At 46.5% G+C, this 27,747-nt stretch overlaps 1 protein-coding gene across 1 annotated transcript in view; it reads left to right on the top strand.

Annotated features, from left to right (window-relative positions):
• Positions 1–729: 729 nt before the first annotated feature.
• LOC138648570 (uro-adherence factor A-like) overlaps positions 730–27,747 on the top strand; it is a 92,221-nt gene continuing 65,203 nt past the window's right edge. Inside the window, exon 1 of the mRNA XM_069738349.1 lies at positions 730–1,457. Within this exon, the coding sequence (XP_069594450.1) occupies positions 1,354–1,457 (104 nt within the window). The 5' untranslated portion in view covers positions 730–1,353. The remainder of the gene's footprint in view (positions 1,458–27,747) is intronic.

The raw sequence follows: 27,747 nt of genomic DNA, 5'->3' as shown, positions 1-27,747 counted from the left end.
TTTCACATCCGCAACATGTTAATTTTTCTTGAGTGCAGATTTTCCCTATAGACTTTCATTAGATGCGGAATATCCGCAGGTAAAAAAAAAAATACGCATGCGGTTTTAGGGCATTTTCGCAGCAGAAACACATAAAAAAACGCATGTAATCTGCACCTAAATATATCAATAAAGTTTTGTCAAAGCCAAATACCAGGAAGTATCAAAAACAAAGCAGCTTTATTTAAAATATGACATAACATAACAAAAAGAGACAAAAACACGCAATAAAAACGCATATTAAAAAATACCCAAATACGCAATAAAAAAACCTCAAGTAATTTCATTTAAATAATAAATCAAAAGCTCATCGTGGGAACGTAGCTTTTTTTTTTTTCGTCAACAACGCACCAACAACAACCTAAAAATGATATTGATTGTAATGGCTCTGTGATCTATCTGTAAAAAATAAAGTCTCGCGCACGTACTAAAAATGGATGCCTAATGTTTGAAATTAGGTGTCCTGGAAATTTTTTATTTTTTTTTTTAGAGGAGTTAATGCTGCTGTTTTCTTGACGTAAAGCGACTTCTAAATGTTTCTGAACTTCATCTAATGATTTTCCATCCGGAGAAGTAAATTAAACAAAGCGTAGGAAATGATATAGTGATTTATTCTAGGCCTGTGGGGGACACATACCCAGACTGCCTTGTATATACACATACATATATACAGTCACACCCTCCGCCCTCACTCCTCCTTCAAGTTTTACTTCTGCTTAGCTGAGGGGAACAGGCTGTCTCTTACTCACGGGGAATGAGGCAGCATTAAAAAAAAAAAGCCACATAAAGACATAGAGAGCCAAAGAGACTGAGAAGAACCTGGACCAGAGAGCCAAAGAGACTGAGAAGAACCTAGACCACAGAGACCCAGGGGGTCAACGTGAAAGAGACCGTCCAGGAGAGGGAAACTGTCATTCGCAAACAGGAAAGACAGAGGTAGATTGAAAGACACTTTTCGAGAGTGAGCTGTCACTGACAGGCGAGGGTAAGAAGCACAGAGACTGTCCTTGTCCCTGACCAGGCAGACGCACCCCTCCAAAAACAAAAAGTAAGGAAAAGTTTCGATAGGATCTGCTCCTCCACGTTGGAAAGAGAAGACGAGAAAAGGATCAGCCATACAAATGTGGGATTTTTGAGAAAAATGACAACGAGCTCGTAAACGACGAGACAGACCGAGAAAGCGCACAGGAAGGGAGAGGCAACGAAGAGAGTCAACTGAGTCACCACCAGAAAGAAGAAGACCTAGAGACGAGCCTTTCACCCATCACCATGCTGGAGACTGTCCGAGACCGTCACTGACAGAGAGAGACAACCATGACTTCGGTATGGAAGAGACTGCAGCGGACTGGCAAGAGAGCATCCCGCTTCCAGTTCGTGGCTTCTTACCAGGAACTTATATTAGAGTGTACCCAGAAATGGTGAGACGTCACATTCTCCGAGAGTCCGTTCTGTATATATATATAATATATATATGTGTGTGTGTGTCTGGGAATGTGATACACGTTATTATGTGGAGTGAATGTGCACTCTGCTCCGCTTACGGCGTAGGGTAGATGTCACTGCACCCGTAGATACCGCACTTTACGTATCTTTCGCCATATTTACAGTATACGCCGGATCCTATAGATTTGTGTACAGTAACGCGTGTCGTCGTTCCCGGCGTACGAGCACAGGGACCTTATAGTGTCAGGGTGTCGTGATAAAACATTACTAAAAGGCTCATAGATTAATGTTCTATCCATACTGCTCTTTTTACAGAGGGTCGCGGCTCCGAGTGACCTTTGTTGACGGTGCGACTTGCACAACACCGTTGGTGTCATATGTCTTTTATGGGACGTGATTCCGGTGACTCGATGCGTTTGATTTTTATTTTTGTTTAGAAGGGATATTTTTCAGAAACTTAAGCTGAAAGTAAATTACTGGCGCAATGTCTGGTATTAGAACAAATTGCAATATTTTATTCTTGCCAAAAATAAAGGCCCAACATGGTGGTTAGGTCACCGCTTGTATGTACTTAAGTGTAAAAAGAAGCCATCTCTCATGACGTGCGTTCAGGTAAAGTTCTGTGAAATAGTAATATAAGGGACCTATAGTCTGGAGAATATGTGATGGCTCATGTCATCCAGTGATTATATCACCCCTGGGGGCGCTGTTCCATTTGCTCTTGTTGTGCAGCCACATGGTATACATTTTATATATTGCATTGTAACACTTCCTTGAACATGACCTTCCATATAAGAGTACTGTATAAACAGACACAAATAATAAGCGTCTATGAACTGATAATGTCATGCTGTTAAAACTGGAAATATAAAGGCCTCCATTCATGTTACATAGCTGTTGGCCGAACTATAGCTTGGCCAATCGTTCGGCTGCCCGTCATATCGGCCATCTGGTTTGGTGAACAGCCATCTCTCCCATACACAGGAGTGCTCATTTGGTTTGCAGCCAACTCTCCCATGCACAGGAGTTCATGTTCATTTGACAGCCAACTCTCCCATACACAGGAGTGCACGTTTGGTTGACAGCTAACTCTCCCATACACGGGAGTGCTTGTTTGGTTGACAGCTAACTCTCCCATACACGGGAGTGCTTGTTTGGTTGACAGCTAACTCTCCCATACACAGGAGTGCTTGTTTGGTTGACAGCTAACTCTCCCATACACAGGAGTGCTTGTTTGGTTGACAGCTAAATCTCCCATACACGGGAGTGCTTGTTTGGTTGACAGCTAACTCTCCCATACACGGGAGTGCTTGTTTGGTTGACAGCTAACTCTCCCATACACGGGAGTGCTTGTTTGGTTGACAGCTAACTCTCCCATACACAGGAGTGCTTGTTTGGTTGACAGCTAAATCTCCCATGCACAGGAGTGCACGTTTGGTTGACAGCTAACTCTCCCATGCACAGGAGCGCTTGTTTGGTTGACAGCTAACTCTCCCATACACGGGAGTGCTTGTTTGGTTGACAGCTAACTCTCCCATACACAGTAGCACTTGTTTGGTTGACAGCCAACTCTCCCATACACCGGAGCGCTCGTTTGGTTAGCAGCCAACTCTCCCATACACTGAAGCACTCGTTTGGTTGGCAGCCAACTCTCCCATACACAGGGACACTCGTTTGATTGACAGCTAACTCTCCCATACATGGGAGCGCTCGTTTGGTTGGCAGCCAACTCTCCCATACACCGGAGCTCTCGTTTGGTTGGCAGCCAACTCTCCCATACACCGGAGCTCTCGTTTGGTTGGCAGCCAACTCTCCCATATACCGGAGCGCTCGTTTGGTTGGCAGCCAACTCTCCCATACACCGGAGCACTCGTTTGGTTGGCAGCCAACTCTCCCATACACCGGAGCGCTCGTTTGGTTGGCAGCCAACTCTCCCATACACAGGGGCACTCGTTTGGTTGGCAGCCAACTCTCCCATACACCGGAGCGCTCGTTTGGTTGGCAGCCAACTCTCCCATACACAGGGGCACTCGTTTGGTTGGCAGCCAACTCTCCCATACACAGGGACACTCGTTTGATTGACAGCCAATAATTGACCTGTCTGCCAGTGGCATATCTCCAGGAGAACAAAGCAATCAGCAGTCTAAAATCGGATATGTCCAATCAGTAACTCTCCCAACAATAAGTTGTCCAGTGCCCCTATACACATTAGACTGTCGGCCAAGTCGTCGATATCGGTGAATTCGGCCAAAACAAGTCTAACGTGTATTGAGGCCTTAAGTATCATCATGTTACAGTAGAATTTTTATCGGCTGGCTTTCTTATCTTCTAAGTCCTATATTAACTCCCATGTGCTGGAAAAGAACAGGTTTTGGCGACCTTTGTGTCTTCCTTGTGGACACGTTCTGGCTGGGCCTTGGTGAGTAATCGCTGATGAAGCTGGAGATAAACAAGCTCTGGCTTGGTCTCGGCTGTAGTCACACTGTCTTCAGAAATGCAGTCCTTTTTTGGGGATTTTGAACTGTGCGAAGTATTTACAAATTTATTTTTTACTTTCCAGATTTGCAAAAATTACTAGTTGTTTCTCGGAGCCTCTTAGCTCATAAATCACCGTAAAAATGGTCTCTATGGAGTTTCATTAAACTATGTACCTGATCTTTACACTAGCTAACCAATGGCACTAAGGGTACCGTCACACAGTGGCAGCGATGTATCCGTGACGTTCCAGCGATCTCGCTGTGTCTGACACGCTCCTGCGATCAGGGACCCCGCTGAGAATCCTACGTCGTAGCAGATCGTTTGAAACTTTCTTTCGTCGTCTAGTGTCCCGCTGTGGCGGCATGATCGCATGGTGTAACAAAGGTGTGCACGATATTGTATACGATGTGCGCATAGTAACCAACGGCTTCTACATCGCACATACGTCATGAAATTATCGCTCCAGCGTCGTACATTGCAAAGTGTGACAGCAGTCTACGACGCTGGAGCGATATTGTTACGATGCTGGAGCGTCACGGATCGTGCCGTCGTAGCGATCAAAATGCCACTGTGTGACGGTACCCTAAACGACCACCAATCAGTTACTTGTTTGCTGATCGGCAGTCGATAACTAGCCTGTTTACATAGGCTCACCCGTCTTGTGATGCTCACTGAATGATCTCTACTAGATCGCTCAGTGCACATAGGCTGCCATTGTGCTGCCGAGAATGACCAGCACTTGGGAGTCAATATGGGACTTAGAAGATAAGAAAGTCAGCCGATAAAAGTTCTGCTGTAACATGATGATCCTTAAGGGCTCACGACAAATGAGCGTCTTTAGACTGCACTATTACTGTGAAATGAGGAGGACATGTTCACGCCAATCATCAGTGTAAAGGTCCCTCTAGTCTATAAGGGGACTGCTAAAAAAGCTTTGGGAGTTTTCTAACTCCCAGTAGTAATATACTATCACAGTATTTATTGGTGCCCTTACGCTGGCCATACACGAGATACCTGGTAGCCCATCGTTCATTTGGCAGACAGCGATCTCTCTCGACTGCCCCATACAAATGAGCGGTCTGCTCGGCCAAGCCTTGATGCATCTCCCAACGAGATGAGAGGAGAAAGCTGTTGCCAGACACTTCTGGCAGCTGCTTATCTTCCCAGGACACAAACGCATCCGCCATTGAAATTCCATCTTTACCCTGATAGATGACGAATCAAGAGGTCCCCGTACACATCAGATGGTCGTCCAGTCCTGCGGAAATTGTCAGGTTTGGTCAACTTTTATCTACTATGTATGGGGGTCTTTAGACTTGGTCACATAATAAAAGCTATCATTAAGGAGAAGGGAACTTTGCTTCCTCTACGTCAGGTTTCAGTCTTGAGATTTCTTAAGATCGGTGGTTCCTTATTTTTACGGTTCTGCAGAAACATCTGAAAACTTTATTCTAACTTCTTCTCTTCGAGGCCTAGTTGCACGCCAAGGCCAGGGAGGGGCTGAAGTCCTTGCACCCATTATAGCCTCTCCGACATGTAGCTTAAATGACATTTGCAGATATTTTTGATAAGGCGAAGGGTGGTGCAGATCATCGCAACGAACGGCACGACTGCTTTCACTTTCTAAACTGCTGTAGTAAAATGATATCTCTGGTCTGATTCTGAACTTGCGTGCATGCATTGGCTGGCCTGCGCATTGGCGCTTATATGTGTGTGAACGCTGTCTTTTTTTTGCGTAAGGCTGATTTTACATCACGTTTTACCCCAACATTCGAGACTCCGTCAGGGACTTCTGTCTGGGGCCCCAAAAATTAGGATATGGACGGAACCCCCAACAGAGCCATCTATATATATAATTGCCTAAGGGTTTTTCCGTCTGTCTGTCTGTCTGTCTGTCTGTCCTGGAAATCCCGGCTCTCTGATTGGTCGAGGCCGCCAGGCCTCGACCAATCAGCAACGGGCACAGCGACGATGATGTCATAAAGGACGTAGAAATCCCGCGTCTGATTGGTCGATGGGCACAGTATCAACGTAGATGTCATAATGGTTGCCATGGCGACGATGATGTCATAAAGGTTGCCTCGACCAAAGGTAATCAGCAACGGGCACAGCGACGATGATGTCATAAAGGACGTAGAAATCCCGCGTCTGATTGGTCGATGGGCACAGTATCAACGTAGATGTCATAATGGTTGCCATGGCGACGATGATGTCATAAAGGTTGCCTCGACCAAAGGTAATCAGCAACGGGCACAGCGACGATGATGTCATAAAGGACGTAGAAATCCCACGTTTCTGATTCAGCGACGGGCACAGTATCGACGTAGATGTCATAATGGTTGCCATGGCGACGATGATGTCATAAAGGTTGCCTCGACCAATCAGCGACGGGCAAATTCTGGAATCATCATTGTCCATATACTACGGGGACATGCATATTCTAGAATACCCGATGCATTAGAATTACGGGCTGTGAGGTAATAAAACATGAAAAAGGTTGCCGCCAGGCCTCGACCAATCAGTGACGGGCACAGTGACGATGATGTCATAATGGTTGCCATGGCGACGATGATGTCATAAAGGTTGCCTCGACCAATCAGCGACGGGCACAGTCTGCCGCGAATTCTGGAATCATCATTGTCCATATACTACGGGGACATGTATATTCTAGAATACCCGATGCGTTAGAATCGGGCCACAATCTGTCACAATCTGTCTTTCTGTCTGTCTGTCTGTCTGTCCTGGAAATCCCGGCTCTCTGATTGGTCGAGGCCGCCAGGCCTCGACCAATCAGCAACGGGCACAGTGACGATGATGTAATAAAGGACATAGACATCCCGCGTCTGATTGGTCGAGGCCGCCAGGCCTCGACCAATCAGCAACGGGCACAGCGACGATGATGTCATAAAGGACGTAGAAATCCCACGTTTCTGATTCAGCGACGGGCACAGTATCGACGTAGATGTCATAATGGTTGCCATGGCGGCGATGATGTCATCATGGTTGCCTCGACCAATCAGCAACGGGCACAGTCTGCCGCGAATTCTGGAATCATCATTGTCCATATACTACGGGGACATGCATATTCTAGAATACCCGATGCGTTAGAATCGGGCCACAATCTAGTTTACTATAATGATTCACTTTACTGGATATCACGGCGCATGGAATGAAGAATCCTCAATGGTATAGAATTAAGGTTTTTATTCACACCAACGCGTTTCGGTGCCTTTTTCAAGGTAAAAAAACAAACTCTTATGTCTCTTGTCCTATTGTGCACTTCTGCCCCAACCAGACGTCAGCAATTTATATAACGAGGTAGATGGTGTCACTTTACTCTCCATGTGGCTTCCATTTCGGTGGTGTCCGTCTTTTTTAATGCCGGCACAGAAGCGTCGTAGTGTTCGCATTTGTGTTCCCCTACAAAGACAGACACTGTGGAATCAGAAGCCAGATTGTGTACAAAATGATGATGCCTCATTATAGCAAATGGCTCTTCTGGGGCTCCGTTGTTGGTACTCTACACTTCTATACACAGAGGGTCTTAAAAGGGTTGTCTACTACTTGGACAACCCCTTCTTGAACTAAATTTTTCACCCCGATAAAATAAAAAACCTATACTCACCTCACGTGTCGGCACTCGCTCTCCCCGGGGCTCTCATAAAACTCATATTTACACCAAGGAAAACTGACTTGTGGGTTTGAAAAATGCCTGGCAGCTCAGTTTACTCGCATCAGAACAAAAAACGCACCAAATATGCTCATCGAGGGAACTTAATCTTAGGTTAGAGTCACATGAGCATTTTCTCTCCATCCGAGAAAAATGGTCCAATTATGCTAAACAGACTTTGATCAGAGTGGGATCCGATTTTCTCACAGGTGGAGAAAAAAAAAAAGGTTCTCCACCTTCTCCATCATGTGGGTCCGTGAAAATCGAACCTCACTCGGATGTCATCTGAGTGCGGTTATTTTTTTTTTCACGGACCCATAGACCTGAATGGGCGAGTGCCATCCGATGCTCGGAGGCCAATTGTACATGATGCGGTCATTTTTTTTTCATCGGTGACTCATAATCAATCAGGTGCATGTTACTCCATCTCACCCCCTCATAAAGCCCAGAATAATTAACACCGATCTTGATGAACCGGGGCCCAATACTGCACATTCAAAAAGAAAAGACTTATCGACTTATATTTCTTACTAGAGTTAGGCAAAAAGATTTGCACCTCTCTGATTCGGCAACCAGTCTGGTCCTGTCTTCTATTTTACAACCGCCATAGCTTATGCTTCTTACTAGGCTCCGCGATAGCATGGCATCACGGTGCAACACACTTCATGACTTCAAGTGAGGCCTAGTGATTGGACCTTATGCAATGCCATCATGTAGCGGGGACTAGTAGGAGGCGACCAGGGTGCTGGTGTAACTGGCCAAATTAACCCCTTCCAGATTAAAGCCGGGTATAGTTTGGCCCAGGTCAGAGTATACCCCGGGGGATAAACTGTAAACTGTTCTCAGCAAAACTATACCTGGGGGGTGTAAAATAGCCTAGGCCAAACTATACCCCTCCATGCTACAATATACCCCCAGGGGGATAAACTGTCCTAGGTCAAACTATACCCAGGGGAATAAAATAGCCTAGGCCTAACTATACCCCTCCAGGCTACAATATACCCCCAGGGGGATAAACTGTTCCAGGTCAAACTATACCCAGGGGAATAAAATAGCCTAGGCCAAACTATACCCCTCCAGGCTACAATATCCGGCCCGGGGGATAAACTGTTCTAGGCCAAACTATACCCAGGGGAATAAAATAGCCTAGGCCAAACTATACCCCTCCATGCTACAATATACCCCCCCAGGGGGATAAACTGTTCCAGGTCAAACTATACCAAGGGGTGTAAAATAGCCTAGGCCAAACTATACCCCTCCAGGCTACAATATACCCCCCCCCCCCCCCCCCGGGGGATAAACTATCATAGGACAAAGTATAACAGAGGGTGTAAAATAGCCTAGGCCAAACTATACCCCTCCAGGCTACAATATACCCCCCCGGGGGATAAACTGTTCTAGGCCAAACTGTACCCAGGGTTATAAAATAACCTAGGCCTAACTATACCCCTCCAGACTGCAATATACCCCGAAGAATAAACTGTCCTAGGACAAAGTATACCCGGAGATGTAAAATAACCTAAGCCAAACTATACCATTCCTCGCTACAACATACCCCCATAGTTTGGCCTAGGCCTAGTTTATCCCAACTGTTGTAGGTCAAACTATACCCGGAGGGGTAAAATAACCTAGGCCAAACTATACCCCTCCAGGCTACAATATACCCCCCGGGGGATAAACTGTCCTAGGTCAAACTATACCCGGGGGTGTAAAATAGCCTAGGCCTAACTATACCCCTCCTCTATATTATGGGCCCTTGTAAATGAGATGATAGATTTTGGATGCCATTTTTTAGTAACATAACACTGACTTACCTGTAGCGGGAGGGTATTTGTGTTGTTAATCACATGATGAAGATTGATCTTACGGTACAATGTGACTGGGAAGTCTAACATCAGAGATATATCATGTTTCTTGTAATGACTCCGAAGTTAGAATTCCACAAAGATAAAAGATGACTTGCACAAACTTGAACCACCTCTAAGATGTTGAAAAATTGAGTAATTCTTGTGGTTATCACTCAACGCTGCTGATTTCAAAGGGGGGTATAATCTCGCATGAGGGGGTATGAAACGGCCTATACCCGGGGTGTAATCAAGCCTAGGCCACTTTGACCCTGGGTATAGTCTGGCCTCGGGGTATACTATGGCCCGTTACACCGGCTCCAGAAGTGAAGACGTCCTGGTCTGGCTGTCACAGAACTGGATGTTGGACTGGGGTAGTGCAAATCTTTTTTGCTCAGTTTTAGTTCTTATTGTTAAAGGAGATGTCCAAGTGATTTTACTCACCTGAATCTTGTGGTGCTTTAGCTTTAATGCTCTGTGGTCAGTGCCGATCTCTCCGAAGTGATGATGTGTGATGTCTGCTGTCAATCACTGGCATCATCAGTGATGCTAGAATGAACAGTATGGGTGACGTCACCGCTGTGCTCTGCTTTACAGCCGTCGCTGACACAGTCAGTGCGGGAAGCTGACGCCGGGGGACGTGACAGACCACGGAATGTGAGTATGTAGTGATTTTATTTTTATTTTTTTTTACATTTACAATGGTAACCAGGGTAAATATCGGGTTACTAAGCGCGGCCCTGCACTTAGTAACCCAATGTTTACCCTGGTTACCCGGGGACTTCGGCATCGTTGAAGACGGTTTCAACGATGCCGAAGTCGTTCCCCTGATCGTTGGTCGCTGGAGAGAGCTGTCTGAGTGACAGCTCCCCAGCGACCACACAACGACTTACCAACAATCACGGCCAGGTCGTATCACTGGTCGTGATCGTTGGTAAGTCATTTAGTGTAACGGTACCTTTAGACTAGGCGCTCTCTTTCTAAAACTCTCCCCCGGGGGCTAATATATGAGGGTTTAGACTAGGAGACCCACATGTTCCTTGCTAGGGGATATGAAGATTAGTTTTGTAGACCACCCTTTTTCAATGTGGGCACCGCACTTTGGCTTCCATTGTGGAGTGGGAATATAGGGTGCAGATGAGAAGTTGCCTGGCCCTGGGACTAATATGCCTCCTTGTGAAGGAAGATTACCAGGAGCCTTCACCTTTGCTCTCTGTTATCTCCCTGGGTGACTCCTTCTTGTCTCATTACATGCAGTGAATGTATTTGTTCTTAGGATCCAGGATCTAGGTCATTGTTACAGATGAAAGGGAGAAATGAAGCAATGTGTACCATGACTTAAAGGCTAAGACAGGAGTCCTTCTGGGACTCGTTGTTTCACCCATTAGATTCCCCCCCTATGTAACAAAGGCTCTGTTGTTGTGTGCAGGTCATATATATGGCTTGTAGTAATAGTATACTGTACATACGTACAGCCAGTCACCAGAAAATTACTGGAGAAGCGGAGTTGTCCTCCTGATCACTATGATTAACTTTAGCCCATAAAGACCCTCATACACTTTTCTGCCGAGAGCTCCTGTGCTCTCCACAAGAAAGCCGCTGCCAGACTCCTCTGGCGCTGACCTAATGCCTATGGAGCTGTAAGTAGGGGGCACCATACACAATAAATAGCTGTCGGACGAATGATGGGTTGGCTGATCGTTTGGTTGACATCTATCTCTCCTGGCTCCTCCATATACAGGAAGGCTGTCTCTACCGAGAGCTCCTGTGCTCTCTACAAGAAAGCTGCTGCCAAACTACTCTGGCAGTGACCTAATGCATATGGAGCTGTAAGTAGGGGGCGCCATACACAATAAATAGCTGCCGGACGAATGATGGATCAGCTGATCGTTTATTTGACAGCTATCTCTCCTGGCTCCTCCATATACAGGAAGGCTGTCTCTACCGAGAGCTCCTGTGCTCTCCACAAGAAAGCCGCTGCCAGACTCCTCTGGCACTGACCTGATGCCTATGGAGCTGTAAGTAGGGGGTACCATACACAATAAATAGCTGTCGGATGAATGATGGGTTGGCTGATCGTTTGGTTGACATCTATCTCTCCTGGCTCCTCCATATACAGGAAGGCTGTCTCTACCGAGAGCTCCTGTGCTCTCTACAAGAAAGCTGCTGCCAAACTACTCTGGCAGTGACCTAATGCATATGGAGCTGTAAGTAGGGGGCGCCATAAACAATAGCTGTCGGACGAATGATGGATCGCCTGATCGTTTGTTTGACATCTATCCCTCCCGACTCCTCCATATACAGGATAGCTCACTCTGCCAAGAGCTCCTCCTTTTTCTACAAGAAAGCTGCTGCCAAACTACTCTGGCAGTGACCTAATGCATATGGAGCTGTAAGTAGGGGGCGCCATAAACAATAGCTGTCGGACGAATGATGGATCGCCTGATCGTTTGTTTGACATCTATCCCTCCCGACTCCTCCATATACAGGATAGCTCACTCTGCCAAGAGCTCCTCCTTTTTCTACAAGAAAGCTGCTGCCAAACTACTCTGGCAGTGACCTAATGCATATGGAGCTGTAAGTAGGGGGCGCCATACACAATAGCTGTCGGACGAATGATGGATCGGCTGATCGTTTGTTTGACATCTATCCCTCCCGGCTCCTCCATATACAGGATAGCTCACTCTGCCAAGAGCTCCTCCTTTTTCTACAAGAAAGCTGCTGCCAAGCTCCTCTGGCGGTGACCTAATGTGTTTGGATCCATAATTAGAAGGCACTATACATAGCAGATAGCTGTCGGCCAAACGATGGATTGGTTGACAGCTAACTCTTCTGGTTCCTCCATATACAGGAAAGCTCGCTCTACCGAGAGCTCCTGTGCACTCTACAAGAAAGCCACTACCAGACTCCTCTGATGGCGTCCTAAAGTGTATGGGGCCTTAAATAGCGGGCACCATACACAATAGATAACTGTTGGACAAATGATGGATTGGCTGATCGTTTGGTTGACCGCTACCTCTCCTTACTCCTCCATATACAGGAAAGCTTGCTTTGTTGAGCGCTCTTGAGCTTTCTACATGAAAGCTGCTGCCAAACACTTCTGGCGGTGACCTAATACTGTATGTATGGAGCCGTAAGTAGCGGGCACCATACACCATGGATAGCTGTCGGCCGAACAATGGTTTGGCTGATCATTTGGTCATCTCTCCTGGCTCCTCCACATTCAGGAGCAACTCACTCATCCAAAAGTTTCTATCTAAAAGAAAGCTGCTGCCAGAGAAGTCTGCCAGCGACCTATCTCTCTGAGAATAAAAGAATCTGGGAACTCACAGAGGGCATCATGGAGCATACAACTGGTCCTAAGGTGGTTTCCACTCTTGTGAGCCCCATCGGGGACAGCGATGATAATTTGTGCAAACTGTAAAGCGCTGCGGAATATGTTAGCGCTATATAAAAATAAAGATTATTATTATTATTATTATTTATGTGTTGGTGACAGAGAGTGCTCATAGATTTATGATCAAAGGAACTGTGTCATCAAAAAAGACCAATTGTTAAAATCAGATTTATGTTTAAATGTTATTTTTACATTCAAAATATTTTTTTTTTAAATAATTTTACACATTACTAACTTTATTTAAAAAAATCTGAAATCTTGCAGTTTTCAAACTGGCCACTAGGCCTTATACTACACTACTATTTACTGTTCTATACAACTTGCATTATAGCAGTCTCATTATCATCACAGACAGGATTACAATAACACCACTATATACACTAGATAACACAGGATCCACCATTCACCATAGGTGATATCACAGCTCACCTCCTCCTGTACAATGACTGCTAACACCTCTATATACAGTAGATAACACAGGATCCACCATTCACCATAGGTGATATCACAGCTCACCTCCTCCTGTACAATGACTGCTAACACCTCTATATACAGTAGATAACACAGGATCCACCATTCACTATAGGTGATATCACAGCTCACCTCCTCCTCCTGTACAATGACTGATAACACCTCTATATACAGTAGATAACACAGGATCCACCATTCACAATAGGTGATGTCACAGCTCACCTCCTCCTCCTGTACAATGACTGATAACACCTCTATATACAGTAGATAACACAGGATCCACCATTCACAATAGGTGATGTCACAGCTCACCTCCTCCTCCTGTACAATGACTGATAACACCTCTATATACAGTAGATAACACAGGATCCACCATTCACAATAGGTGATATCACAGCTCACCTCCTCCTCCTGTACAATGACTGATAACACCTCTATATACAGTAGATAACACAGGACCCACCATTCACAATAGGTGATATCACAGCTCACCTCCTCCTCCTGTACAATGACTGATAACACCTCTATATACAGCAGATAACACAGGATCCACCATTCACAATAGGTGATGTCACAGCTCACCTCCTCCTCCTGTACAATGACTGATAACACCTCTATATACAGTAGATAACACAGGATCCACTATTCACAATAGGTGATGTCACAGCTCACCTCCTCCTCCTCTGTTCACAATTGCAGATAATGATTCTATATAAAACAAATAGGTTCTGAATCAGTCAGTTGCTGCTAAAATCCATGTGAACAACAGAATGTAGGATAACCTAGTCTAGCGGCCAGTGTAAAAACGGAAGAATTTTTTTTTCTACAGTGATGTAAAAAATATAAAAACATCAAAAATACATTTAAAAAAAAGTCATTTACCGTAGAAAAACACCAAATTCCCTTTAAAAACTTTTTTCTTTCGTTCTCACTTTCTACAGGAACTATTAGTAGGAGCAGAGTTCTTCTTTTCACAAGTATCAGATCCACTTTCCCGCTTGTGGTGGGTTCTTTTATTTTTATTTTTTAGGTCAGTCAGGCTGAATGCTATTTGGAGCCGCGTTCCATTCGTTGGCATTTCTGGACTATGAGAAGACGCTAACTCTGGCATCTGTTGTCTTCTGAGACCTTTTATCAGAGAATCACATCTATCTGAAGAGACGGATGAATTTTTTTTTTCCAAAAATAAGACAGACGATGATTTTATTTATTGTGTTTGAGAATAATCTGCTTAGACAATGTAACAAATCCAGTAAGTGCAATGTATTTTAGAAAAGCAAAAAGTTGGCAAAAACTTTAAAGCCGAGAGACCCCACTCACTCCTACAGCTACAAATACCAGCTGTTTACTGATCCCAAGATCCATCACCATCTTATTGCGGCTCTCATTTGCGGCTTGTGTCCTTTACTTTTGGTTGATGCTGTTAAAGAAGCGCTCCTCCTCCTCCTCCACTATTATTATTTGGGGGTACTAAGAAAATCACTATTACTGTGTGTGTGTCGGTACTACTATGTGGGATACAAAACAAATATGTCTTTGCAGCTCCCCAGGGTCCTGGTCGTTGCAGTGATATCATTCTCCTCTAGGGGGGAGTGATGTTACGTTTGGAGGCAAAGAAGGACAACTGCATCCAGGTATCACAAACATGCAACACATTTCGCTCTCCAGGCCACCAGAGGGAGCTCTAGCTCTGCTCCTATTTATTAGGGCACTCTTCACACTTAGGTAAAACTGGTTGCCTGGGGAGGAAGTTAGTTAGTTGCTGGCTGAGCTTTGCTCAGGTAGTTGGTCCCTGGCAGGGGTGGGAGCCTGGCAGAGATCAAGACAGAAGGACACGGAGCTGTGCCTGCCCTAAGAGCGGCAGCTTCTAGAAAGAGACATGGAAGGAGGACTGTATTGTAGAGAGGATGAAGAAGTCATAGCAAAGGAGTGGATACCAGGAGGCGTTCTGCCCTGCGCAGGCTGCCTCCTTCTGAGGCGCAGGATCCCGGTAGCCGGAACACCGAGGGAGCAACAGTCCTTTATGCCTTGCTCCAGAGACCGGCAGGACAGCTAATTTCATGTTGTCCCCTACACCAAGAAGGCAATGTGGCACCCACGAGAGGTCGGGGCATGATAGAGTCCCTGTAAAACGCCTTAAGCCACCGGTCATACGGGTCTGTCCTATCCATCTGGGGGACAGAGCGAGAGACATAACATCTACAACATCTGTGATGACCTTATGAGAGACTTAGCAGTAAGCTACTACAACACCACAGCGCTAGAGGAAGGCTACTGATTTCTACCTGGACAAGGGGACTCTGGACTTGCCTCCAAACCAGCCGGACTCTGTCTGCCCTGTGATCTGGTGCTCTGGACTGTGGATGCTGAAGCCCTCAGTAAATGTAAAGAGACTGCAACCTTGTGTCCTTGTTCTTCACTGCGCCTCTCATCATCCACCATCTACACACTGGGAAGCCCTGGGGACATACTTTACCTGTGGGACGGTATACCATCTAGCTGCCATAACATCACCCCAGCGGACCCCTTAAAGCAGCGTCGGTCACTCTGACTGAATACCACAGGTGGTGTCACGAACATATTCCTTTAAAGACCTTTCCCCTTAACTCGGACGTCCCAAGGGCCACGGACCGGGTCAGCCACCGTGACATCCCCCAGTGAACCGTAGGACTCGGTACCGAGTACCCCGCTGCCCTTGGGGGCGCTCCATCTTCACTTAGGTCTTTGTGCAGTAAGAGGGAATAGGTGAGCTGTGATATCACCTATTGTGAATGGTGGATCCTGTGTTATCTACTGTATATAGAGGCGTTATCAGTCATTGTACAGGAGGAGGAGGTGAGCTGTGATATCACCTATTGTGAATGGTGGATCCTGTGTTATCTACTGTAGGCGTTATCAGTCATTGTACAGGAGGAGGAGGTGAGCTGTGACATCACGTGTTGTGAATGGTGGATCCTGTGTTACCTACTGTATATAGAGGCATTATCAGTCATTGTACAGGAGGAGGAGGTGAGCTGTGACATCACCTATTGTGAATGATGGATCCTGCGTTATCTACTGTATATAGAGGTGTTATCAGTCATTGTACAGGAGGAGGAGGTGACCTGTGACATCCACTATTGTGAAAGATGGATCCTCTGTTATCTACTGTATATAGAGGTGTTATCAGTCATTGTACAGGAGGAGGAGGTGAGCTGTGACATCACCTATTGTGATTAGTGGATCCTGTGTTATCTACTGTATATAGAGGTGATATAAGTCATTGTACAGGAGGAGGAGGTGAGCTGTGACATCACCTATTGTGATTGGTGGATCCTGTGTTATCTACTGTATATAGAGGTGATATCAGTCATTGTACAGGAGAAGGAGGTGAGCTGTGACATCACCTATTGTGATTAGTGGATCCTGTGTTATCTACAGTATATAGAGGTGTTATCAGTCATTGTACAGGAGGAGGAGGTGAGCTGTGACATCACCTATTGTGAATGGAGGATCCTGAGTTATCTACTGTATATAGAGGTGATATCAGTCATTGTACAGGAGGAGGAGGTGAGCTGTGACATCACCTATTGTGATTAGTGGATCCTGTGTTATCTACTGTATATAGAGGTGTTATCAGTCATTGTACAGGAGGAGGAGGTGAGCTGTGACATCATCTATTGTGAATGGTGGATCCTGTGTTATCTACTGTATATAGAGGTGATATCAGTCATTGTACAGGAGGAGGAGGTGAGCTGTGACATCACCCATTGTGAATGGTGGATCCTGTATTACCTACTGTTACATGTGTACTGTAGATGTGAGCTGTTATTATAACTTTGCCTGTAATGATAATGAGCTTGCTGAAAAGTGAAATCTTAAAAGCAAGAAGTGGCATAGAGTGGTTTATTAACAGAAATAGGGATATGGAAAATGAAAAGAAAAATCAACAAAAATTCTGAAGTACGGTAATATGTTTAGCATAGAAACGTAATTGAGAGAAGCAATCCCTCCCCGCCCGCCTCCTGATCTGTCTGTATGTGCTGTGGGTCTAATGCTTCAGCCTTTAACGGCCCTGCAGTGATAGATCCTCAGATAACGCCTCATTGTGCCTCCTGTGTGGTCACACAGTGAATGTTCTTTCTCGCCTTTTACATGGTTCAAAGCAAATGTAACCTGATATTTGACATTGAGCGGCTTTATGGGCTTTAATAAGACATAAGATTTGACAATTTGGACTCATTTCCGTGGTCTTAACAGTGTAAAGATTCACGGACGACTCGTTTTTAGCGCTAAATGTTCAATTATACATGTGATTGCTGTGTAAAGGCAATCGCTTGCGGTCTTGCAAATAAAAAAGGATGTTGCCATGCAAAACTATTCAGAACGATGCACCGTGACGACTGTTCACACACACATGAAGGTTTTGAATCCTTTTTGTTTTTGCGTTTTTTTTTATGCTAATTAAAAGCTGTTTTTTTACTGTACCAGCAACAGCGTTGAGATTTCAGAAATCTTATGCGCCTGCTTGTTTCTTTTTTTTTTCAACCGAATTGGAAACTGTTGCATTTATTTTACTACTTAATCTGAGAGCAGGATAATATAGTGTCACAGGCCCTGATTCCAGTGATGTGTCACTACTTAGGGTGTGTGCTGTTGTTTAAAGGGAACCTGTCCCCCCATTTTAGGCCATTGCTTACATTACTACATACACAGGGGTGAACCTAGCCTCTGTGCTGCCTGAGGCGAACTGCAAAACGGCGCCCCCCCACGTAGTAAAATCAGTACAAGTCCGACTCCCAGCAATGTGTGTGTCCCAGCAGGTCAGGAGACTGGGCACCTCTGCACCTCAATCCGGGTAAGTAACAGTCACCTGCCGGGCACGCCGCACATTAGGTTGTTGTGACACTGCGCTGTCAGCAAGTGTCAGAGCAGGGATTACAGGGAGAGTCGGCACCACGTGTTCTTACTGCCACTCTTCCGCCCCCTGTCTTTAAGGATGTTCTGCCGCCTGAGGCAAAGTATTCAACTTGCTTCATGATAGCAGCGCCCCTGTACATACATTACTACATACATTACATAGGCAAACATGCTACAATTTACATGACGCAATATCTACACAAGATGCAGGACATTAGTCAGATTACACATCACATTATAATACATCCTTGCCATTCAGGTCCTGACCTGCAGCTACTCCATGGACACAACCAAGGGGCCCCTGCCATGAATGTGAGATCCCTGAATAGTGGTGGAAGGGCGAAAACCAGAGAAACCCTGGAACTTACTAAGCAGAGTGGCTGGTTGTGGAAGCTCTAATAAGAGTTGGTGGACTATTTAGCAGTATGTAGCAGGATATCTCTGCACCGCAGATAGAAAAAAATTGTAGGGTGTGCCTACAGGATTCAAAAAAATATTCATGAAGAATAAAGAGGCGTACCATAGTAATTAAGGGTTATATGAGTGATTTTAATACTTTTTTTTTTAATGTGTGGCAAAAAAGTGTAGACCTACATCCAGCCTCTGCTCTGCAGCAATTCCCCTGATTCTCCTGATTCTTTTTCGTTACCATATAACATAATAATTTCCATGATTCATCATCCGCCTTCCGCTCTTTTAACAATTGTGATTCATTTAACCCTTTTGAAAGCGCGAAGGACCTCTCTTTACAGCTTCCTCCCGACAAGAATAACACATGGAAAATTCCATACTTTGCTAAGCTTCAGATGTGTATGGTAAGAAGGGGAATAAAAGTGTCAATAGGGATATTAGTAAAGATATGTCGCTCACGACTTTGCCCAAAAATTACCGTACTTTCACCTTCCAAAAAACAGAGATAATTTACTAAAAGGAGGGGTTGAAAAATACACTGCTCAAAAAAAATAAAGGGAACACTGAAATCCCACATCCTAGATATCACTGAATTAAATGTTCCAGTTGTAAATCTTTATTCATTACGTAAATCACAACTAATATCCCATGGAGTTCTGGAGTTGGAATGATGCTCAAAATCAAAGTGGAAAATGAAGTTACAGGCTGATCCAACTTCAGTGGAAATGCCTCAAGACAAGGAAATGATGCTCAGTAGTGTGTGTGGCTTCCACGTGCCTGTATGACCTCCCTACAACGCCTGGGCATGCTCCTGACGAGGCGGCGGATGGTCTCCTGAGGGATCTCCTCCCAGACCTGGACTAAAGCATCCGCCAACTCCTGGACAGTCTGTGATGCAACGTGACGTTGGTGGATGGTGCAAAACATGATGTCCCAGATGTGTTCAATCGGATTCAGGTCTGGGGAACGGGCGGGCCAGTCTATAGCCTCCATGCCTTCATCTTGCAGGAACTGCTGACACACTCCAGCCACATGAGGTCTGGCATTGTCCTGCATTAGGAGGAACCCAGGGCCAACCGCACCAGAATATGGTCTCACAAGGGGTCTGAGGATTTCATCTCAGTACCTAATGGCAGTCAGGCTACCTCTGGCAAGCACATGGAGGGCTGTGTGGCCCTCCAGAGAAATGCCCCCCCACACCATTACTGACCCACTGCCAAACTGGTCATGCTGAAGGATGTTGCAGGCAACAGATCCACGGTGTCTCCACACTCTCACGTCTGTCACATGTGCTCAGTGTGAACCTGCTTTCATCTGTGAAGAGCACAGGGCGCCAGTGTCGAATTTGCCAATCCTGGTGTTCTGTGGCAAATGCCAAGCGTCCTGCACGGTGTTGGGCTGTGAGCACAACCCCCATCTATGGACGTCGGGCACTCAGACCAACCTCATGGAGTCGGTTTCTAACCATTTGTGCAGACACATGCACATTTGTGGCCTGCTGGAGGTCGTTTTGCAGGGCTCTGGCAGTGCTCCTCCTGTTCTTCCTTGCACAAAGGCTGAGGTAGCGGTCCTGCTGCTGGGTTGTTGCCCTCTTACAGCCCCCTCCACGTCTCCTCGTGTTCTGACCTGTCTCTTGGTAGCGCCTCCAGACTCTGGATACTATGCTGACAGACACAGCAAACCTTCTTGCCACAGCTCGCATTGATGTGCCATCCTGGATGAGCTGCACTACCTGAGCCACTTGTGTGGGTTGTAGAGTCCGTCTCATGCTACCACGAGTGTGAAAGCACAACCAACAATCAAAAGTGACCAAAACATCAGCCAGAAAGCATTGGTCCTGAGATGTGGTCTGTGGTCCCCACCTGCAGAACCACTCCTTTATTGAGGGTGTCTTGATAATTGCCAATAATTTCCATCTGTTGTCTATTTCATTGGCACAGCATGTGAAATTGATTGTCAATCAGTGTTGCTTCCTAAGTCGAGAGTTTGTTTTCACAGAAGTTTGATTTACTTGGAGTTATATTCTGTTGTTTAAGTGTTCCCGTTATTTTTTGAGCAGTGTATGTTTTAATCTTTTGTGCCTGTGAGATGTCATATACGCTGAGAACGTTGGTAGGAAAGCTATTTCCCGCCCGACTATTTCCCAGAATAAATGCTCATAATGCCTAAAAATGATCATTTTTGGCAGCACATCCCCTCGTGTAAATGGGAGAGAGAGAGAGACAGACTTTTTCCCGGACTTGAAAATCCTTCCGGTCATGGTCAGAGGGAAAAAACGTGATCTGTCGCTGAATTCCTGTGTGTGACAGTCAGCGACGGATCCTGCGCCCATAGGCTTCCATTATAACCGACGACGGACAGCGCAGGACCCGACGCTGACCGATTTTCCGACGTGCAGAAAAAACGTTCCTCTGAACGTTTTCTTTCCACAACGGACCGCTATTTTCCTACGGATCCAGTGCACGACGGATGAAACGTGAGGCCATCCGTCACAATCCGTCGCTAATAAAAAGTCTATGGGAAAAAAACAGGACCCTGCAGAAAAATTTGCAGGATATTGTTTTTTCAACACTCGACGGATTTCGACGTGAGACAAAAGACGGAAGTGTGAAAGAGGCCCAAGATAGGAAAACTAGATTGTGACTATACAGGGCTGCAGAATATGTTGGCGCTATATAGGCAATGGGAAGAGAAATAACTACCGGTAATGAATAGTATACTTTTCTGCAGTTTACGACCAAGAAATGTTCACAGAAAGGGACAAATTCGAGTGGGTTTGGGAAAGGAATGAGTGATCCTGTTATATGTCCCCTATGTCACCCCTAATAACACCCTTTTCTTCCTATCCCATCAGTCATCCTTTGCTTTTCTTTCTTTTTCTATCCCTTTTTGTCTATCCCTTTTAAGGGCCTTTTAACCTTGGTGTTTACATACATGGAATTTCCTATGTTAACATCGAGGACTGTGATGTTATCCAAGTGTGGTATGGCCTGGCTTTATGGCTTTCTTAACCTACACTGCGCCCATGGTTACGTTAATGATGTAGTCATGCATCTTGTGAGCATTCGTTATTGTCCTCTGGGCAGATGTAGCAGAGCTGTATTGGTTATTTAACTCTCTCTGGAGCAGCATCATTTGTGTAATGTGATAACTGTAGATTTAAAGGGACCTGTCATGTGCCATAATTATTTATTTGGTGTAAATGGCGCTGTTCTTCTGAATCCGGCGTTATTTCTCTGATCGCCCATGACGGCACCACGGAGAGAGGGGATCCGCCCACCAAGGACAGGAAACCTACGGATAAAAAGGCGGTACCACTCTCCTGCATCAGTTGGTTTCCTGTCCTTGATGGGAGACCTACGGACTTACCAGTTCGTCGTTGGATCCGGGGCCAACCAGTCCGATTCAGGCAGCTGGGGTCCCTCTGCCTCGGCTAGGGTGGTGACCCGAAGCGCCACCGCTGGGAGCCAGTGGGCCGACAGGGTGTGCGGGGGAGGTGACAAGGAGTTCGCGGTCACCTCCCCAGGTAAGATGCAGCAGCGGCAACATCCAGGGGGGTCCCTCTGTGGTTGCGGGAGGTGCAGCACGACCCTCCCTAAATCAAGCGTCAGTCTGCACACTGCATCGCCATCAGGCGTGCAGGTATTGTGCTACTGGGGCTGCATAGGACCGGGGGTGCCGGTCAGCAGCGCATATCTGCTTCCGGGCGCTGCTTTGCGCAGGCCCGGTATCCAGCTGGGTCTCGCGAGGTCTGCAGAGCGCCGGTATGCGCAGGCGCCGGCGGTGCTTCCGGCCGGGCGCTTGGTGCGCTCTGCGCAGGCGCCGGCGTGGCTCCAGCCGGGCGCTTGGTGTACACTGCGTGGGCGCCGGCGGGGCTTCTGGCCGGGGCGCGCTCTGCGCAGGCGCCGGCGTGGCTCCAGCCGGGCGCTTGGTGTGCATTGCGCAGGCGCCGGGGGTGCTTCTGAAGCCGCCGGTATGTTTCGGCGGGGCGCTTGATGCGCACTGCGCAGGCGCCGGCGGGTCTTCCGGCGGATGGCGCGGATTACCGCTAGAGCGTGTTTTTTGAGTCGGATTACTGCGCAGGCGCCGACCGCTCCTCATATGATCAGTCGCTACTGCGCAGGTGCAGGGAAGCGGCGGGAGGGTTCAAATAGTAGAACCCTCATCCTCTTGGTGGCTCTGCAGTAATAGGCAGGAGCTTCAAGGGGAATAGGAGCGACAACTCAGCCGAGTCAAGGCACGCAGACCAGCAGCAGTATGAGTGACCCAGCATCACCTCCACCCGAATCACCTCCACCTGCAGTATCGCCACAGCAGCAGCAGCAGCAAAAAAGGCGGCAGCAGAAAGTGCACCAGGACACCAGCAAAGAACGCCAAAGGTCTCAACACAGTAAGGAGTCCAGTACGGCGTCGGGGAGAAAGCCAGAGGCAGAGAACCCCCAATCGGTATTTATGGGTCCTGGAGGTGGTAAGTGGATCTTCGTGAATGTCAGAGACAGTAAGATTGTTATTTGTCTCTTTTTAGGGGAGGAAAAGCGTAGCTAAAACTAAACACAAAAGTTGCGCCATCTGTAGAGAGGACCTTCCACCTACATGTGATAAAAGACTATGCAATACTTGCATTCAACAAACTGTGTCTGAAAACCTTCCAGGGTTTGCTTCAGATCTTAAGAGCCTAATTAAAGAACAAGTAGAGGACACTTTTAGGTCACTAAAAAGTGGAAAAAAAAGGAGAAAGGCCAGGCATAGGTCTCCATCTCCAGCCTCAAAATCCGAAAGTGGTAGTGAGAGTTCAGCGTCCTCCGTCTCCTCCGACTCATCCTCATCATCTACTTCTTCCTCGGGGGGACATAACTGTTTCCCACTAGAGGATACTGATGGCCTCATAAAGGCAGTAAGAAGCACCATGGGGTTGGTAGACTCCCATCCTAAAAAAACAGTACAAGACATTATGTTTGGAGGCCTAGAACAGAAAAAGAGGAGAGCTTTTCCGCTTAACGAAGCAATTGCAGCCCTAATTAAGAAGGAATGGAAAAAGCCCATGAGGAAGACTCTCTTAACTCCAAAAAGGAAATATCCCTTCGAGGAAGAATCGTGCTCCTTTTGGGAGAAGGCCCCGAAATTAGACGTGGCAATTGCTAAAGCCTCAAAGAAATTCGCTCTCCCGTTTGAGGACATGGGGGTTCTGAAGGACCCAATGGACAAAAAGGCAGATGCATTTCTCAAGGGCTCTTGGGAGGCAGCGGGAGGAGGCCTGAAGCCGGCAGTTGCAGCTGCATGCACTTCGCGCTCCCTGATGATCTGGCTGAACCAGCTAGAGGGTCAGTTAAAGGGGAAAACTTCCCGAGACTCAATTCTGGATACATTACCCGTAATGAGGGGGGCTGCGGCCTTCCTAGCCGATGCCTCGGCCGACTCCATCAGGCTATCCGCCAGAGCAGCAGTGTTTGCTAATGCGGCCAGGCGCGCCCTCTGGCTTAAGAATTGGCCAGGCGACCTACAAACGAAAACGAAACTCTGTACCATCCCCTGTGAAGGGGAGTTTCTGTTTGGGTCGACTCTAGACGACATCTTAGAGAAAGCCGGGGACAAGAAAAAGTCCTTCCCCTCTCTGGGTCTCCCCTCTTATCGGAAGCCCTTTCGGAACAAGAGGTTTTTCCGTAAGAACCCAGGGAAAGGCCAGGGGAAGTGGGACGATAAGAAAAATAAAAATAAAGGATTTATCTTCAATAAAAACCTCAATGACAGCAAGAAACCTCCACAATGAAGGTTCACCCCAGGTGGGAGGGAGATTATCTCTCTTTCTCCCAGCCTGGAAAAAGATCACCTCCAGTCATTGGATCCTAAACATCATAGAATCAGGACTGAGGTTAACATTCAAGAGGTACCCTCGTCCCTCCTTCAAGGTAACATCTACCAGATCCTCAGCAGAAGAACAGTTAACTCTAGAAAACGAGATTGTGGGGTTAGTAAAAAAAGGAGTACTCCTAGAAGTTCCCCCTCAAGAAAGAGGGCAAGGGTACTATTCCCCTCTATTCCTGAGGAAAAAACCAGATGGTTCCTTCAGGACCATTATCAATCTGAAGAATCTAAACAATTACTTAGAGGTTCAAGCATTCAAAATGGAAACGATAAAGTCATCAATCAAAATGCTGTTTCCTCAGTGTTTCATGGTGGTCCTGGACTTGAAGGACGCATATTATCACGTCCCAATACACAAGGATCACCAGAGATTCCTCAGAATGGCAATCCACATCAAGGGAGTCCTAAGACACTTCCAGTTTACAGCTCTTCCATTCGGCCTAGCAATAGCCCCGAGGGTTTTTACAAAGCTGGTCGCGGAGGTAATGGCTCACCTCAGGGAAGAAAACACCCTGATCGTACCATATCTGGACGATTTCCTGGTGATAGGCTCCTCCCAGCAACATTGCAAGAATCAGCTAGATTTAGTGATTCAATCTCTAAAAAACCTGGGCTGGCTAATAAACCTAGAGAAATCCAAACTGGTGCCTTCTCAGGTTCAGGAGTACCTAGGTCTCACTCTAGACTCCAGAAAAATGGAATGCCGGCTCCCAGAGGGCAAATTACAAAAGATAAAAAGCTTAGCATCAAGAGTACAATCTCTCCCCTCTATAACTCTCCGTCAGGGCATGTCACTGTTAGGCTCTATGACCTCTTGCATCCCGGCAGTCCAGTGGGCCCAACTACATTCCAGGGATCTCCAATGGCAGCTACTGTCCGAGCAAATCCGCCTAGGAGAGCATTTAGACGGGCGGTTAACATTATCTCCTCGCACCAATCTCTCTCTAACTTGGTGGACATTGAGGAAAATCTTTCCCAGGGAGTTCCATGGGTAATCCCGATATCAAAGGTCCTAACAACGGACGCAAGCCCCTCAGGGTGGGGGGCTCATCTGGGCGACCTTGTAGCTCAGGGCATTTGGTCCCCGCCCCTTGCAAACAATTCCTCCAATATGAAGGAACTCCTGGCAGTAAAATTTGCCCTTCAGGAATTCCTGGGGGTCCTTCAATCTCACCATGTGAGGGTGATGTCGGACAATCAGGTGGTAGTATCGTATATAAACCATCAGGGGGGTACCCGTTCCAAAAGTCTAATGGAAGTGGCCAACTCGATCCTTCAGATAGCCGAAAACAACCTTCTATCCCTGACAAGTCTACACATAAAAGGGATAGACAATTACAAGGCAGACTTCCTCAGTCGTTCCAGCCTAAAACAGGGAGAATGGGAACTAAATCCAGGCATATTTACCCAGATCACTCAGAAATGGGGGGTTCCCAAAATAGATCTCTTCGCGAGCCATTTAAACAAAAAAGTAGCCGCCTTTTGCTCTCTATCTCCCATGGGGAACCCAGTAGCCCTGGATGCTTTCCTGATTTCTTGGGGTCACCATCTGGTCTATGCCTTTCCTCCTCTCATTTTGATTCCAGCAGTGCTGAGGAAGATTCGGGAGGACGGGGCGTTGGTCATATTAATTGCCCCGTTCTGGCCGAAGAGACCTTGGTTCTCATGGATGAGAAAGATGTCGATATCCGACCCTTGGGTATTGCCAGACCTACAGGATCTGTTGTCACAGGGCCCAATCTATCATCCGCGGGTCAAGAACTTACACTTGACAGCCTGGCTCTTGAGAGGAAAATATTAGAAAGCAGAGGGTTCTCTTCAGGGTTAATTTCAACTCTGTTGAAAAGTAGGAAGCCGGTTACAACAAAACAGTACGGCAAAATATGGAAAAAGTTCCTGTCCGTTTCAGGCGCTAAAATAGGGAAAGAAATTCCTATTAATGCCATTTTAGAGTTCTTGCAAAACGGGTTGGAAATGGGGTTAGCCACCAGTACCCTAAAAGTCCATGTGGCAGCATTAGGTGCTCTATTTAATTTTGACTTGGCTTCAAATAGGTGGGTCTCTAGATTCATTAGGGCGGCAGGAAGATCTAGGCCTCTGCCAGTAAAAGTGGTTCCTCAGTGGGACTTAAATTTGGTCCTTAAAGCCCTGACTAGTCCTCCATTTGAACCATTACATGAATCTACAATAAAAACGCTATCCCTCAAGACAGCTCTTTTAGTCGCCCTTACTTCTGCCCGTAGGGTCAGCGACTTGCAGGCCCTTTCAGCCAGGCCTCCTCACACACAATTTCTAGAGGATAGGGTCGTTCTAAAAACAGACCCAGCATATCTCCCGAAAGTGGCTTCAAAATTTCACAGGTCTCAAGAGATATCTCTTCCCTCCTTCTGTCCCAATCCTAAAAATAAGGAGGAACAAAATCTACATACACTAGATGTAAGGAGATGTCTCTTACATTACCTAGAAGTCACTAGAGAGAGTAGGGAGGATTCCTCTCTGTTTGTGTGTTTCCAGGGTCCCCGGAAGGGGAAAAAAGCATCTAAAGCCACCATAGCAAGATGGATCACGGACGCCATCAGCCTAGCATACTCAGCAAGTGGGATGCCCGTTCCCGGGGAGGTTAAAGCTCACTCAACAAGGGCAGTAGCAACTTCCTGGGCGGAGAAGGCCGGAGCTTCCATAGACCAGATATGTAGAGCTGCTACCTGGTCCTCACCATCCACATTCTATAGGCACTATAGATTGGACCTAATCTCCTCTTCAGACCTTACTTTTGGTAAAAGGGTTCTGGAGGCAGTGGTCCCTCCCTGAATGTACTATCTATGTAATTCTCTCCGTGGTGCCGTCATGGGCGATCAGAGAAAAATATAGTTCTTACCGATAACGGTATTTCTCTGAGCCCATGACGGAACCCGTACATTCCCTCCCTTCACTTATGGGTGCACACATGGAATAGTGCCATAGTCTATTATAATTTAAAGTCACGCGGTATCTTGTTATGCTAAACAGTTAAAATTTTTACAAATGTCTTAGTAGTCTCCCATCATTATCTATGTAAACAACTGATGCAGGAGAGTGGTACCGCCTTTTTATCCGTAGGTTTCCTGTCCTTGGTGGGCGGATCCCCTCTCTCCGTGGTGCCGTCATGGGCTCAGAGAAATACCGTTATCGGTAAGAACTATATTTTTTTCTTTTGTTCCTGCGCCTCTCCATTCCTGAGATATGACCCCTTC

The sequence above is a fragment of the Ranitomeya imitator genome, chromosome 9 (genome assembly GCF_032444005.1).
Source record: "Ranitomeya imitator isolate aRanImi1 chromosome 9, aRanImi1.pri, whole genome shotgun sequence".
NCBI classification, from domain to species: Eukaryota; Metazoa; Chordata; class Amphibia; order Anura; family Dendrobatidae; genus Ranitomeya; species Ranitomeya imitator.
This window is presented reverse-complemented; position numbering and strand designations above follow the sequence as displayed.